This window comes from Columba livia, chromosome Z, assembly GCF_036013475.1.
Source record: "Columba livia isolate bColLiv1 breed racing homer chromosome Z, bColLiv1.pat.W.v2, whole genome shotgun sequence".
NCBI lineage: Eukaryota > Metazoa > Chordata > Aves > Columbiformes > Columbidae > Columba > Columba livia.
The window spans coordinates 21,987,655-22,003,986 of record NC_088642.1 but is presented as its reverse complement, the minus strand read 5'-3'; the positions used below and the strand labels follow the sequence as shown (position 1 = coordinate 22,003,986).

The window sequence follows — 16,332 nt, the reverse complement described above, 5'->3', positions numbered from 1 at the left end:
CTATGGTCAGGTGAGCAATAGCAAAGCACTTCGAAAGAAGCACAAAGCAAAACGATGAAATGACAGCAGGAATTTATAGCTGGAGGCTCCTGCCAAATTGTTGTCAAGTCAGATTTTAACCTGACATTTGCTGTAAATCTTTACCTTGAAAAAGTGCTTCTTAAGCCAGTCCTGAGCTGCAGCACTTCTCATCATCATACTTAAGGCTGGTTGAGGGATTTGCTGCAGGCTATGTCTGATTTCCAGCGCGTCAGATAGCATAACTGAGTTCACTGCTTCTAATTTCACAGTACCGGGAGTGCGCCCCTCATTCTTATAAATGACTGCAGTTTATAAAACCTATGTGCTGTGGCTGGAAGGCTTTCTTTCAGCTTGGACTACAGATAAGTGTCTGCTCTCTGATGGATTTTTGTGTCATCTTTGTTGCAGACAATGTCAAAACAGATCGGGCCGTAGCAATGGGGAATGGAATTTTTATTTCTTGGAATTCTTACCCCAATGTGACCTGTGGCTACGTAGTAAAATGGTGTCATTCATCTGGGTCTGAACCCTGTAGTGTGGACTGGCAGAAATTTCCTTCAAATACAACAGATGCAGTGATAAAGTCTGGTAAGTGAGAAATAATTTTTTGTGAGTCTTTCTGGATGAGAGCCTAAGCAGTGAGTGGAATAAGAGTGGCACCAATGCTATAGGTTGAAGATTTTTGCATTGCTATCTGCTTGTGTATATAAATGCACACCTTCTTAGTACTGCTTTTATTTTAATTTCTTACACAGCCTTGCGAAATCCAAGTATCAGTCTTGATTTAACTGTTACTATCCTATGTTTATTAATGGTTTTGAAATTATTTCTTCCAGCTGCTTGCAACAATTTCCTAACTCAGCTTAATGCATAATGGTTAATCAAGGGTTTGGGGCGTTATTTGGATTTGAAACATAAACAGCACTGCTCAGGATGGAAGAAAGACTAATCCATTGTTTTTACATGAGGCAGATTTTTTTAAGTGTGACCTCCATGTGCTGGCTTGCTATCAGCAATTGAAATTTCCTGGAACAGGACACATTCCAGCTCTCTAGATGCTGGTGGGCAGACCAAGGAAGTGAAACTCAGCTGTGGTGGGACTAGTAGGAGCAGAAGAGGAAAGAGAAGACCACAAAAATATATAGGAGTTTTCTATGCTGTCTTAAAGGGTATATGTTTGCTTTTTTAAAGAGTTTAGTATAAAAAGTCTCTATTAGAGAAAACAACTTGGAGCTGTGTACATAGGAAAGTTGAGGGGGAGTGAGACCAGGGAGGTGAGGCAGTGTGTATTCCTGCCTGTAATTACAACACTGTGTTTGTGTCGTTTTCATTTGTGCTGGCTAGAGCTTGCTTATTCTAAGCATACAATACAGTATCTGTCCAACAATGCACCTCTACTCCTAAGCTCTTCCCAGGGATGCTTCTTGCAGCATGTCATGGGAGTTACCAGGCTGCTAGAACTGGGCTCAAGCTGGCTAATCCACCTCTGTCTGCACTCAGTCCTGCCAGGTGAATCTCACAGGCTGGACCTGAGCTCTTGCAAACTCAAGACTTCTGTGGAGTTTAACAGTGGTTTCTTGTTTAGAAAAGATCTTGAAAGTAGTGTACAGCCCTGAGTTGAGGAAATCCCAGGAAATGGTCAATTACCTGCACATTGTAGTATCAAACATCTATGCCTCCACCAAAGACATGTGAAATGGAAATTTGATGGCTGTGTTTTGTAGCATCAGTTCACAGTTCAGGCCTGGAGCTCATCACTAAAGTGCTTCACTATCACTTTTGAGTTTTCTCTGAATTTATTTTCTACTGTTGCTTTAATAAGCCTGGGTATTTCAAAATGTGTTTGTATTTCTGAGGAGGAGGCAGGTTCTCCATGGCTGCTGTGGGAGGAAAGGAATTGTTTCTGGTAACTTCAGTTTGTGTTTCCCTAATGAAAGAGCAATTTATGCAATTTGAGTAGCTTATTTTGAATCCTATTTGTTTAGAACCAAACTTTCTCCAGGAGCTAGATTTGCTTACTGCTTCTAAACCATATCTGATATAGAAAAAGTATTTACACCTAACACTGTGGTCTAAGATTTTGTAATTTTTTAATGTGTATTTATGTAAATCTGCATCTCGTGAAATCTAAAACTATCACTCTTTATAAGTGAAATATTCTTACAGTGATTTTCTCTTGCAGCTCTGTTTAGACCTGGCGTGAGATACAACTTTTCACTATACGGCTGCAAATCCAGTGGATATCAGTTATTAAAAAACATAACTGGGTATACAAAAGAGCTGCGTAAGTGCACTTTATCCTTTAGGAAAGTGAATTTAGACCATGTCTATTTTTAGTTCAGTGTTGGCAGAAGATTGAGACCAGAATCCTCATGCAGTACTGACTTGTGCTTGTATTGCAATTACATGCAAAGAACATTTCTCCAACCACTTCCAGTTCCCAGTATGCAACAACCTTGTGTTCTCCTGCTTGTGTGGTGCCACAGGGTTTCACAGAAGTTTGCTCTGAAGACAGTGTTAGTCAGAGTTGAAAGCACAGGCGTAAATTGAACCACAGGGCTGGGGTAATTTCTGCATGAGAGGAGGCGACTTGCTCTGATTTGTCAAGTCAAAGTAAACTTCTGAGCACATTTGGTACAGCTCAGCAAATATGAAAAGTGTCCACAACATTTCTGTTTAAAAACACTTCTTAGACCAGAACCAGATGACACCAAGTTGGGTTGGAGTGTTGATCTTCTGGAGGGCAGGAAGGCCATACAGAGGGATCTGGACCAGCTGGATCTTGTATGAGGTTTAACAAGGCCAAGTGCTGGATCCTTCACTTGGGTCACAACAAACCCAGGCAGCGCTACAGGCTGGGGGAAGAGTGGCTGGAAAGCTCCCTGGCAGAGAGGGATCTGGGGATGTTGGTCAACAGTGGCTGAACATGAGCCAGCACTGTGCCCAGGTGGCCAAAATGGCCAGAAACACCCTGGCTTGTATCGGAACTACTGTGGCCAGCAGGACCAGGGCAGTGATTGTCCCCCGGTACTCAGCAGTAGTGACCCTACCTTGAATACTGTGTTCAGTATTGGGCCCCTCACTACAAGAAAGACACTGAGGTGCTGTAACAAGTTCAGGTAAGGACGACGAAGCTGGTGAATGGTCTGGAGCACAAGTTTGATGAGAAGCAGCTGAGGGAACTGGGGCTGTTTAGCCTGGAGAAAAGGAGGCTGAGGGGAGACCTTCTTGCTGTCTACAACTACCTGAAAGGAGGCTGTAGCACGGAGGGCGTTGGTCTCTTGTCACAAGTAATAAGTTATAGGATGAGAGGAAATGGCCTCAAGTTGTGCCAGGCAAGGTTCAGGTTGGATATTAGGAAAATTTCTTCACAGAAATGGTTGTAAAGCACTGGAACAGGCTGCCCAGGGAAGTGGTTGAGTCACCATCCCTGGAGGTTCTTTAGGGACATGGTTTAGTGCCAGTGTTAGGTGAATGGTTGGACTCCATGATCCTAAGGGTCTTTTCCAACCAAAATGATTTTATTATTCTAGAGCCTAGAGGACAAGGCACTTTGAGAATTGCACTCGTACTCCCTGCAGTACCAACCCTGTCTGGGTAACTGCAGTTTCACCCAGGGCTGGGCTTTGCTTGCCTGGAGATGCATTAGTGTCCCAATGCTTTCTGTTCCCAGGAATCCAAGGATGGCTTTACCCTATAACATCACAACTATATTTTATTGTAACTACAGCACCCATTTCACTTTGAAGTGTAATGTGTTTTCTGCTAAAATAATTTGCTTGGAAAACTGAGCTGCTGACATAATCTGAACCCTTAGAAATGCTGTTTATTTCATTGCTAAGTTCAAAGGTGAGGTTAAGGCCATTTTATCAGAAACTCAGCTTTCAGCCATTTGTATCTCTGTAAAAATCCTGAATGGTTTCCCAGAAGTGGAAAGGTAAAAGGTAAAAGGCTAAAGACTTTGAGGGATGAAAAATGCATCAAATATGCAGAAGAAACTTATTAGGAACTGAGAAATATATTCACTTTACATGGGAGCATAGATTCATTCTAAAACTTCAGAGTTGCCTTTGGACAGATAACCATCAAGACAAAAATAGATGCATTCTTAAACAGCACTGATAGATCAAATGTCAAAGTCCTCATGCTCATGACCTTACACAAGATCTGATGTAACACTTTCAGCGGGGTACGGGTATTGAAATGACAACTTGTGATGCCTGCTAAGAGTAGTTTTTTTGAGCTGAGATAGACTTGGTAGGAATGTAGAGTTTGTTTAATTTGAAGTTAAGACATGAAGACAAAGAGTTAAAGCCTTTGAAAGCTAATTAATTTTTATGTTCTGAATGTTTATACAATCTTTGGGGGTTTGTTGCAGGAAGAATGATATTTATGTGTATGGGTCTGTAAGAACGCTACCCAAGAAGATTTTGTTTTCAGCTTCTGTTAGGAGATAATACTGCAATAATTAATAACAATGAGACCAACATACTTGTATTTTTGTAGTATCACCTGCTAAGTCTTTTCACATGTTCTTGACAGTGAGGGAAGAATTTTCAGAAAAAGCTGAAAATGCTAGCCCTGAAATGAAACTGATGAAGCGCTGACATGGATTCAGCATTTAGTGATAAGGTGGTCTCTTACTAGCTTTTTCATTTGTGATTCTCCCTACAGCTCCAAAACGTGCACCAAATTTTACTGTAGAAGAAACTTCTTCAGATTCTATATTGGTAAAATGGGAAGACATTCCTATTGAAGATTGCCAGGGATTTTTAGAGGGATATCGTCTTTCCTTTGCAAAAGGTGAAAAAGATGCTTTAAAGCCTAGGCTTTCGGAATCAGGTAAGTGAAATTTATAGATTACTCACTCAAGCTTTTTTTTATCCTTTTTATTCTTTTTTTTTTTCTTTTTTTTTAGTAATTTCACATTAGAAAAAGATGCTTTTATCTCATTCAGTTGCATTACCCATTGGTATAATTGGCCCATGATATATGACAGAGGCATTTGAAATAATCAGCAACTTGTGTCATTACTACAGTTGTTTTTTAGTATAAGGCAGAAGTTGGAGAAAACTCTGCCTCACTGAAGCCATAAAGCTATGCAGTGACTAAGTGGCAATATGACACACTGCTTTGTGTACAAATACCCTGAGTGGACAAGACGTGGGGTAGGTTACATGGCTATATTTTATTGCCTGTATTCTTCCTGTACCCATCTTATAAGGAGATCTCTGTACAGAACTGGAGCCTGACTCACATTAACATAAGAGGATAAGCAGGGGTGTACAAAACTAAAGTCAACCTGCAGCAAACACATATGCCTGTGCTGTGTAAGCATTGCTAGGTCTCTTTATTTCAGTTTTTCTTCACACAGATTGTTCTTCAGGTTTCATATGCTAACTTTAAGAAGGGCTTGCTAAAGCCGAGGCTGTCTTTGTGAATCCTTTCTTATAGTTATGCTTTTCTTACTGCTTCCAAACAAACAGGAAATCCGGAACTTAAAGTTAAGAATATCACTGACTTAACAAAGAAGTCTTTGAAAATACTTGATCTTCAAGGCAAAACAAGTTACCAGCTGGACCTACAAGCCTATACTGCTGGTGGGTTGAGCCCTCCAAACAGCCTCTATGTGGTGACAAAGGAGGACTGTAAGTTGAATATCCCTGTTCATTAATAGTCTTCAACACAGGGGGTACACAATGTATATAAAGCTGGCCTTGTTTTTCTTCTGGTCCCCTTAGGGAGTTTGAGCCTACAGTCTAATTTTTAATTTATTTAGTTAGTTATTTTTAAATACAGAACCTGGTGTAGTTCAGGGTGAGGAAAAGTTCCTTTCCTATTATAACTACCTTGTAGATCATGGTAATGTATGCAAGAAAAATAACTTCTAAACTGCTACTAAATATGGTGGAGTCTGAACTTAGTCTTCTCAAGCAGCTAGTTGTTTTTGTCACGTTTCCCATGATGAATGTCTGCTAATACATGGTGGGAAGAAAGACATTCTGGAGATATTTACTAGTTTCAGAATTATAAACAGATGCCTTTCTGCTTTGAATTCAGTTTTATCGATCCCCTGACAGAAACAAATCCAGAAAGACGGTTAAAAAAAATACTGACTTCAGGGAATGAGAAAAAAAAAGTATTTAAATGTATTTTAAAAAAAGTATTTAATATGAAAGATCTAACACTTGGGTGCAGCTAAAATACATGAAAATTCAAACTTGAGGCACTTAGCATCAATGGAGGAAGGCAGCAGGAATGCAACAGAGCTAAACCCTGGGGATTACAAGCATTGTAAACCATATAAAAGGCAGTGCAGTTTGTGCAATAAGTTGTTGGCCTGTAAGAGCCATTACCAGGGATTTGGCCAGCTCAAGTAACCTGAAAGTGCAATTCCAGTGCTTGCTGAGAACAGAATTACAGTGGCAAGCAAGCAGTCTGTGTTGCACATTAAGCCTTTTGCAAATAAGCAGTCAAAGACAAATATCTGCAGATTCCTGTAGTTACCACTGAATCAGCTCTGTTTATGGATGGACTGTTGCCCTTCCAGCAAGGGGGAAACGTATGGTATATATACGCTTCATCATCACTGTTTGCAAACCACTGTTAGATGAGTTTGATGAAACAGTCTCTATTCTGTGCGAATGTTAGAGAAGGTATAAAACTTGCTAGTAGCTTTGGATATGTATTTACTGCCTTTTCTCATTTTTTTTTGTCCACCAGCTGTAGGGTTAATCATTGCAATTCTCATTCCTGTGGCAGTGGTTGTGCTGCTTGGAGTGGTGGCCAGCATCTTCTGCTACCGAAAGAGGGAATGGTAAGTGCCTTCATTCAGTCATAATCTTTTCCTGGATGCGTTTGCTTCCACGCTAGAGTTTTCCATGATCTTAGTTAGTCTTTGTTTTCTCCAAGTAACCAAAGATGTCAGTGGGCTTTGTTTAAAGGTGGGTGGCAAAAAACACAACGGAGAAGGTGAGGGAGAAATTGAGTTGAGGAGAGGTCCAAGTGTGGAATGCAAAAAGGTTTTGTTAGGAGCTTGTCTCCCAGTGCACACTGCTTACAAATAACTCCCAAGTGAAAATAAGCTAGAGACATACTATAAACTGTTAGCCATCCACAAACATTCAGGTAGACATCCCATCTTCAACTTCTCATAAACATGGCATATCAAGTTCTCCAGTTTAAAAAATAAAAATAAAAGTGTGCTGTTTTTTTCATTAAATACTCAGTGAAAGTGAAACACACTTAATCTTTGTGCCAGATGTCTTCAGTGTTCTGGTTTAAAGGGAAATGTCTTAACTCCTTTTGTGTATTGGCAATCTGTTTTGGGGTTTGGTAACTTTTAAAGTTTGTTCTTTCCTCTTTAAAGGATTAAAGAAACATTTTATCCGGAGATCCCGAATCCTGAGAACAGTAAGGCACTGCAGTTTCAGAAGAACATCTGTGAGGTAACACTCATTTTATGTCTAACATTTTAAACTATTAAAAGGTATTGTGAGTAAAGAATTGTTTTGCAATCTTTGAGCATTCTGCTCCAGATGTAGGAAAAACTGTGGCAGGGGGAACAGCACAAGTGACTGAGTAACTTTTTTCAGGTCCTATCTAGAGCTTTCTTGTTGTTTGTGTAGTTGCTTGCAATTTTTGAATTAGGAAAGGACTGCTCTATTTCTCTCCTCCTGCACTAATAGGAAATGTCAATACACAATAATGATGCGGGAGTAACCTACCTGTCTTTGTCATAGTGTTAGGAGAAGTAGAAAGTGTGGAGAAGTGTACATGACATTTCCCCATCCTCCTGGTAGACAGAGTAGCTGGAACTGGGTGTAACATTTAAGTAACTTCCTGGAATGTGCTATACAGAGCCAGAATTTGGGGAAAGAGTTCTCAAGCACTGTCTGCAAGATCTAGAGTCTCTTTTAACTTGGCTAAAAACTTTTAAAATTAACAGGAATATGTGATAAGCCACAAAATGAAAACTAAACCACTTCTTTTATATTATACTAATGTCAGTGAGATGAATGCAAGCCACAAGCCAACACACTGGTTTAACTTGGGCAAGTTATTGCTTTCAGAATTTCCAGGTCTTTTGGCTTAGTCTCTCCTCCTTCTCCTTTTTCTCGCTTCAGGGGAACAAGACACTTAAAACACTGGAAATGAACCCCTGCACCCCCAATAGTGTTGAAGTGGTGGAAACACGGTCTGCAGCTCCCAAGATTGAAGACACAGAAATTATGTCCCCAGCAGCAGACACTACTGCACCTGAAGATGGCTGTGACTCAGAAACGGAGAATCATGTGGTTGTGTCCTACTGCCCCCCTATCATTGAAGAGGAAATCTCAAATCACCCTATGGATGAACCTGTGGTGTCATCTCAGGTGGTTTACATTGACATCCAGTCAATGTATCAGCCTCAAATTAAACCAGAGGAAGAGCCAGAAATAGACTTAGTAACTACAGCAGGCTATAAGCCACAAATGCAGCTGCCTATCAGTGTTCTGAAAATAGAGAGTTGCTCGTCTGCAGAGGAAGAATTGGACAAAACTGCAGGCTACAGACCTCAAGCAAACACAAATGCCTGGAACATGGACACTCCAGACTCTCCTGGATCAGTTGAAAGCAACAATGAAAACGCATCTTTTGGGAGCCCATGCTCCATTAATTCCCGACAGTTTCTGCTTCCTCCAAAAGATGATGAAGACTCTCCCAAACCCAGTAACATAGGGTGGTCTTTCACACACTTTTTTCAGAACAAACCAAATGATTAACAGTGGTTCCTCATTGCACCTGAACCTGCCTTCAAAATAAGCTCTTATTCCCTATGATGTAAAGAAAGGAGGAAAGAAAGCGCAAAAGGCATGAATTATTCTTGGAGACCGTCAGCACAGGTTCTAGTGAGCTGAATGTTATGTTTAAGTTAGTGAAAGTGTTAATGTTCCATTTTAATAGAAGCTGAGAGGCCAAAGTTATAGCAATTTAGTTATTACTCAAGTAAAATATACTGAATATAAGGAGTATTGAGTTTAGAGCTCCTGATAATCATAGTTAAAGAATGCTGCCTACCTTCACATAGTGCTCCAAGATTAATATGGTCTTATGCAACTTATAACTGGGAAAGATTGCCTCGCTTTGTAGTAGTTGTTCTCAACCATGCATACTCAAATGATACAGCTCCAACAGATTTCCTTACTGAAGGTGTCATTTATCACAAACCTTAGCCTAACACATGGAAATGATGTGGTTGAAAACTGTTGAGATCTTTTACTTAGGTATAATATAAGAACAGATGAGAGTGCTATTTTTTTTCTTCTCCCGTACAGAAGGGTATTGTCACAGTTTAACATTTCTGAAGCAACAGCCATTCAAATCTGTTGCTTTTAAACTAGATACTAGTTTCTGTACCTACTGTACAATGTTTATTCAATGTTTGACTCAGGGGTACAAACTTGGGGAAAAAAAGTGTAACACTGATTTAAACCTCAACAAGAACTGCATGAAGTTTAAAACTTTTCTTTAAAAAAACAAAACAAAACAAAAAAAACAACAAACAAGCCTTAGAATGCTCTATATTTTTTTCTGTTCTTTGGTTAAGGACTTAATCTTTCCTAACGTATTGCACTAATGCATTTTGTATTTCATAGCTTCAGCTCCAGACCTTCTTCAAAGTGGTACAGCACTCCATTCGCCCCCAGTTTTCAGCAGTCTTTGCACTATGCAGTAATGTAAGCCATGGGGAAATCTCTATCTACTAACATTAGCTGTCCAAGCAGTTTGGCATGTAAAATTAGAAGCAGTAGTACTAGCTCCTTGAGAACAAATTGCTCTTTGGATAGTCTTTATTGTATAAGCTTTGCCACTTGCTGCCTGACTGTTCTCAGTGTCTATCCAACAGGACCTTCTCTACAAATCCTAATGGGGAGTTCAGGGTGGGACTTCTCTAGTGGCAGGAGAAATCCAAGGAGGCTTTAGTGCCACTAATTCTACCTCTCCTTTACCAGATGTGATGCAAAGAAGCTTAAATGATGTACGTCTGTATGCTTAAAGAAGTGTTCAGAACAATCATCTTTGAAAATGCTTGTATTCACATATGCGTCTCCAGGCAGCTGTAATTGTAACATTTCACTGTGTAAACTTCAGACTGTGGCACACATGAATTTCACTAGCGTACAGGAGAAAGTGCTTTCTACCTTACCTGTTCCTTAACATAAAACACAGTGATGAGAGGTTAAATGGTAAAAAGCTTGATCAAAAAGGGTCTCCATAAAGTCCTAACCAAATTTTTTTTTTCAGATTTCAATTTCCCTAGCTACTTTGTGGTTTGTTGAATAAATAAGATGGGGGAATGGTTTTTTAAACAAGATCCCGAAATGGATAAGGAGGCTGAATTGGCTAAACTGCTGGTTGTAGAGATGAGAGAGCAGGCTAGGAAGATGGCTAGTTTGGCAGACGTTTGGTCTCCAAACCATATGATCTGGCCATCAAAATAAAGCCAACCATAAGGTTAAACCTAATTGCAGCAATGGATGATGCAGTTTCAGATGGTGGTATGTCTCTACCATCTGTGTAGAATGAAAATACAGAGGAATTTCAAAACTGACAAAAAGGCAAACCACTAAGTAGCATCCAAATCATCATCAGTAACAACTAACAGTGTGTGACTCCTGGAAGCATGAAATGTGAAGAAAGTAAAACCATACCTGTCTGCAGACCTGACAGACTGCAAGGTGTGTCTGAAAGATGAGAAAAATGCAGATAGAGTTCTGCTTTTGAGGTTGAATCTTGGAATTAGCAGAGCTGTGAGTGAAAAGACAGACAGGCAGTGCAAAGAGCTGATGTCCATCTGTCACCAGACATCACCGCAAGAGAAAGTTTCATGCCTAAGCTATTACTGCCTCTTATTGAGAACACTATGTATAGATAAAAGGAAGCATTTCTGCCCTTTGTGCTCAATAGCTGGGAGGTGGCTATATCCTGATAGTAACAACCCTTTCTTACAATAACTTTTAGAGCAGATTTCTTTTCACTAGTGCAGATTTGGCTTAATGTGTTTATCTCCTAAGATGAATTTTAGATTGTGCTGTCATATGCTTTTAATTGAAAGCAGAAGATGTCAAGGACCGAATGTATGGGTAGTGGTTAGTGTTTTTAATGGAGCAGATTCTCAATGTAGAGTTGCAATCAATATTGTATGGTGATCCAAACAAACAAAAAAAACCCTCTGTAGTGGAACCGTTGATCATGAAGAATAACTGTGCTTTCAGATGGCTGTGTATTGCAAGAAACAAAACCAAACTGAAGTTTGAGAGTATTAACAATTTTCAATTTGGCAGACTGGAATCCAGGGCAGCTGCAGAGAACACGTAGAACTCACAGGCAGCAGCCTAACACCCTTCACAGGGGTTCCATGATGAATCAAACACAACCATCACATACTCAGGTTTTCCTTTGTGCTGCTCTTCCTATTCAGTAAAGGCAACAGCATTTTAAATTGCTTCATTTCTTAGTGATTAGGTAGGGGAAAGGTCTACAAATATAGGGAGTGCCTCAGTGTTAGTAAAGCATTCTCATCTAATTTTCCATCACTTTTAAAAAAAAAAAAAAAAAAAACAACTTTGACTATATGTTTTGACTGGTGTTCTGACTTCCAGGATGTAGGGCAGAAGAGTCCTGTTAATAGCAGTGGTTTACCATACACATCATTTTGTATCCACAGCAGAAGAGTGAAGCAAATGGAGTAGAGGCACAGACTTGTGCATCGTATGTAGCATCGCTTACTGTTGCTTAATGCTTATGAATGACTAAGTAGTTTTCATTCCAGCACTTGAAAGCTCAGCTGTTTCACCTCTGTGGTTTCCTTTGAGCCTATTCAATGCTGACAGTGAGGACTCCTTTCAAATGCCTATCTCAGATCTTCAGCAGTGAATCCAAATACCAGATGGGTAGTGAGAGGTTGTGTGCTAATTCAGTGATCAAGCAAAAAAACCCCTAGGTGCATGGAGCAGTAAGGATGACTGACAAGGACTGTCAGGGAATGGACTTGATTTCTGAGCCCAAGTGCTATGCTAAAAAAGTGAAACGTCTTTAGGAATACCTTCATACCAAATTCACTTTTGAAGCACGATGCTGTTTAGCCTCTAAATGCATTGATAACAATTGCAAGAGCAAAACCTTGGGTTTCAGAGGGAATCAGACTCGTTCTGCTAGTGCCTTTGAGCTTCCTGGTGAGCCTCTTCAGTCAAATTGTTTCTAAAAAATTTTAAATTGATTTTAAAATATTTTTTTTTAAATAAAATAAATTAAAAAAATAAAACTAACTTCTCGAAGGAGTATGACCAGAAGGGGTTGTGTCCAAAACACTCTTACTCCTAACTCAGTACTTCTATCCTCCAGTTGGATTAGTGCCTAGAGATGTAGGGTGTTAATACTAAGCAATTTCTTTCTGAAGCAAATTATCGGTGCTGCTACTTTTTAATTTTGAGCCATGCCTGTCATATGTGACAATTGGGGATTTGTGATGGGTTTTTGTACTGTTCACTGTACGCATGGAATATAGTCATGTTTGATGGAACATCGTGCACTCTCCTGTTTGACACATTCATTATTTTTTGTTGTTCTGACATGCAGGGGGATCTGGGACCTTGGTTTTCTGTGTTAAATTTTGGGATGGTAGACCTGCATGTGATATACCTCACAGAACTACTAGTTACATATATCAACAAAATAGTAAGCTAATACTACAAGCAGGCAGTGAATTACCTGCCCTGCTATGCAGTGCCTGCGTAGACAGACTTAGGACCCAAGGACTGACACCTGCTGTGGTAGCTGTCTTTGTTATCTGTAGTTGCTGTTACCATGGGTAAACCATTTCCAAAGGGAACCAGTAGCCAAGTTGTCTGTCACGGCACAATTGGCAGATGCGCCGTGTTTCTTTGTCTTTGGTTTATGTGGGGGACCAGAGCTTTCTTCTGCTGGGAACATGGCAGCTTCTGCTGACCTCGAGTTCTAGGCTGCTCTGAAGAGGCACGTTTTTTGGGTTTTTTTTTTAATATGTTCAGTGGGTAAAGCTTAGGGCTGTGGTGTTTCCTGTGATCTTGTCCTTCAGGACATGAACATGAATAGTAGTGAAAAAGAAGGTAATTGTATGCATTGAAGGGGGAAGGTGTTTAGACATCACTCTGAAAAGGAAATGAGAAAGTAAATAGAATATTTGTATACCTGCAAGTAGATACCTGCAAGGGAAAATACATAGGAAAAACGTAACACTTAAAGAATTGGATTGCTAACAAGCCTCCATGTACTGTAAATCTATCAAGAGCTTTCCATGTAAAAGCATCCTGTTCCACCACAGACTTTGAAGACGACTTCAGTGCAAATGGCATTAATCTTTTTAACACTAGGAGAAGTCCTAACCTGTTATGCACATATGTGCTTACACATTATGTACCTAGGTGCATATTGCAGAGGAAGTTGGCCTGCCATTCCCAAAACGATTTTTTTCGAAGCCTTGTACTTGAATATATCCCTTTTGAGATGCAGTTTTCATCGAGAGGAAACAGCTGCCATCTGTGCTTCTCCCAACACAGCACATAGAGTTTGTGCCGCTGTGCGTGAAGTGGTGCCTTGTGTGGCTGATGCTCAGAGATGCTGTCAACAGTTCACAAGATCTGTGGTTGGCTTTTTCTTTGCCTTTTCCTTAGCAAACCTGGAAACAGTCCCAGACCATAAATGGCAGACATGGATTCAGAAATGCCAGAGTTTCTAAATTCTGATTTCCTCATGCTTATGCCTGTCTTAAATTTTTAAATATTTCCTTAGAAACTGGAAAACAGTTTCTTCTGTAACAATTTTCTTTCCTCTCCTCCTGCGTTTATATAACTTTGGATTTTCCCCAGTGTTTCTAAGATAGCCAGTATTTGTTTCCTTTTTGCGTGTTAGGCAAACAAACTTTAGATGATATTGGCAGGGGTTTCTGTAACTTCTTAAGTTGTCCCAGGGTGCATAACAATACTTTTTCCCCACAAAAATGTCTATTAATTCCTTCTGGTTTTACAACAAAAAAGTCTGCAGAGAGCTATTGTATTTCAGAAGGCAGAGGCTCAGCATCCCAGTGCAGGTGAGCGGGTCTAATGGCAGGATGCTGCAGGAGAGGACGGGGCTAATCCTTCTCCAGTCTCACCGTCTCCTTGTTACAGTGCTGCCCAAGTGACTTAATGGGGCAGCAGAGCAGATGGCATCCCTAGTTGTGACACCCAGTGTGATATCCAGCAGAACTAGGTGGCTTTTTGGACGATCCCAAATCTGCATTTCAACTGTTGTTACATGAAAGGAAGCTTCATGCACAACTTACGCAAGAAGGTTCAGTACCTTCGCAACTCATTTGTTCTCATGTTGTGCAAAATGTAATAACTAAAACTTAGCCATGGACAAAAGAAAACATGAGATCATTTTCATTATTTGGGCTGAGAAAAAGTCAAAAATGAAATAGCTTAAGCAGGGCAAAATAAAATATAAACTGGTAAGGTCTTGCACATTTTAGTAGTAATACAAAAAAAAATCCTGCAACGTTGTTTTGTCAATGTTTCCTTAATGTGATTCCAGAGTGGCTTGGGATGAACAACATTTTGTGCTTCATATTGTTTCTGAAACGTTTTTAAAGATGGGGATAGCAAAAAAAATAACTGAACTGACTTGTGTCTGAAATCCTACCCGAAGGTAACAGTAATTTGAGCTTTGATCCTGTTGTGGCCCACAAAATAGCAGAGCTGGTGGAGTCCTACAGGTCACTGAAAAAAAAGTGTGTTGTACTATAATGCTGTAACTTAAAATATATACTGTGAACAAGTCCAATGTTTTTTTAGCTCTTTTTATACCATACTTTTTACAGCGTAAATAATTTGTTTAGAGATGTTTTATGTTCTGTTTTCACAAAGATTTTTATGGATTTTTGTTTAACACTAGTGAAAGTATTGTTTGCCAATTTGAAATAGTTATCTATAGAAATTAATGCTGAGAATAAATCAATAAATCAAGCTGACAAAATAGTCTTCCTAACACACTAAATTTAATCAATCATTTAACATATTTCTGTTGCTGAATGATACTGAAGTTTTCCAGCTTCCAAATCTGCCACTGAAAAAATATTTCTATCACAGTTTAAGCAAAATCATCACAAGGCACTTTAGTTAAGTTGTAGTACACCAGTAAAGTACTGATTCAGCAAAGTCTATCAACATAAAAATTTTTGAGCTAATCAATTAAACAAATGCATGCTTGAAAAAGGAAGCGTGGGATCATGTTGGGGATATAATATTCCAGTGTGGTAGATGACATTTAAGACTAACCTAACACTAAATAACAAATTTGCATACATTTTAAACCTAGTTTGCTTGGCTGTTGAAAGTCCTGTTGTATTGCTTGAATGTCTAAAAATACGCATGTATTTAACAATTTTACGATAGTATTGCCATGGAATTTAATAAATATATTTTCTTACACTCTTACATATTTTTGTATTCCTTGCTTGCATGTTTATTTTTAAGTAAAAGTTAAATTCTGCTCATGCTCCAGTGCAGAATTATTTTAATTTTGTGCCAGAGGAAATAACCACAGGATCTGGCAAGTGCACCTTACCTTCTTAATTGAGGTGGTGGGTAGTAACAAGAGTGTTCTCTGAGCAGCCTCTCCTGAGCACAGCATGTTGTTGTGTGTACTTACATAGGTCACTGCGGCCCTCCTGTTCTTGCCATGTGATGTAATGATAGGAAGAAGGCCAGCTGTCTTACCTGTGCCCTCCTTGGCTTATGGCTCTAACACAGCTGGGCTTTTAAGATGCGATGTACCTGCAGGCTTGGGCTAAGGGTTTGCAGAGTTGGACAGCCATGGTGGACAGGTCTGTGTCATGGACATCCCTATTCCAGCATCAAGGATGTAGTGGAAGCAAAGTTTTTACAAATGACGGTGGTGAAGCACTGGAACAGGTTCACCAGAGAGGTGGTAGGTGCTTCATCCCTGGAGACATCCAAGACCAGACTGAACAGGGCTCTGAGCAACCTGATCGAGGTCCCTGCTCATTGCAATGGGTTTGGACTAGATGATCTTTGAGTGTCCCTTCCAACTCAAACAATTATATGATTCTAGGAAGAAGAGGCCAAGGCTGCATGCTGTGGGGTTGGTTTGGGTGGTCTAAGACACCTCTCAATGTGTTTTAGTGGAATGGAGATTATTAGCTTCTATAGTGACTGTAACATGGGCCCTATGTTTGAGGCCATTTATGTCACAGCACGCACTTGTCCCAGTGGTAGCCAAGGAATTTTG

The 16,332-nt window shown here is 39.8% G+C and overlaps 1 protein-coding gene across 9 annotated transcripts in view; it reads left to right on the top strand.

Annotated features, from left to right (window-relative positions):
• Nucleotides 1-15,518, top strand: part of LOC102086487 (LIF receptor subunit alpha) — a 90,912-nt gene extending 75,394 nt beyond the window's left edge. For all 9 annotated transcript variants that reach the window (XM_021295312.2, XM_065047586.1, XM_065047588.1 and 6 more), the window contains 7 exons: nt 430-609; nt 2,204-2,305; nt 4,696-4,863; nt 5,508-5,669; nt 6,745-6,838; nt 7,391-7,469; nt 8,148-15,518. In XM_021295312.2, the coding sequence (XP_021150987.1) occupies nt 430-609; nt 2,204-2,305; nt 4,696-4,863; nt 5,508-5,669; nt 6,745-6,838; nt 7,391-7,469; nt 8,148-8,786 (1,424 nt within the window). In that variant the 3' untranslated portion in view covers nt 8,787-15,518. The remainder of the gene's footprint in view (nt 1-429; nt 610-2,203; nt 2,306-4,695; nt 4,864-5,507; nt 5,670-6,744; nt 6,839-7,390; nt 7,470-8,147) is intronic.
• Nucleotides 15,519-16,332: the final 814 nt, after the last annotated feature.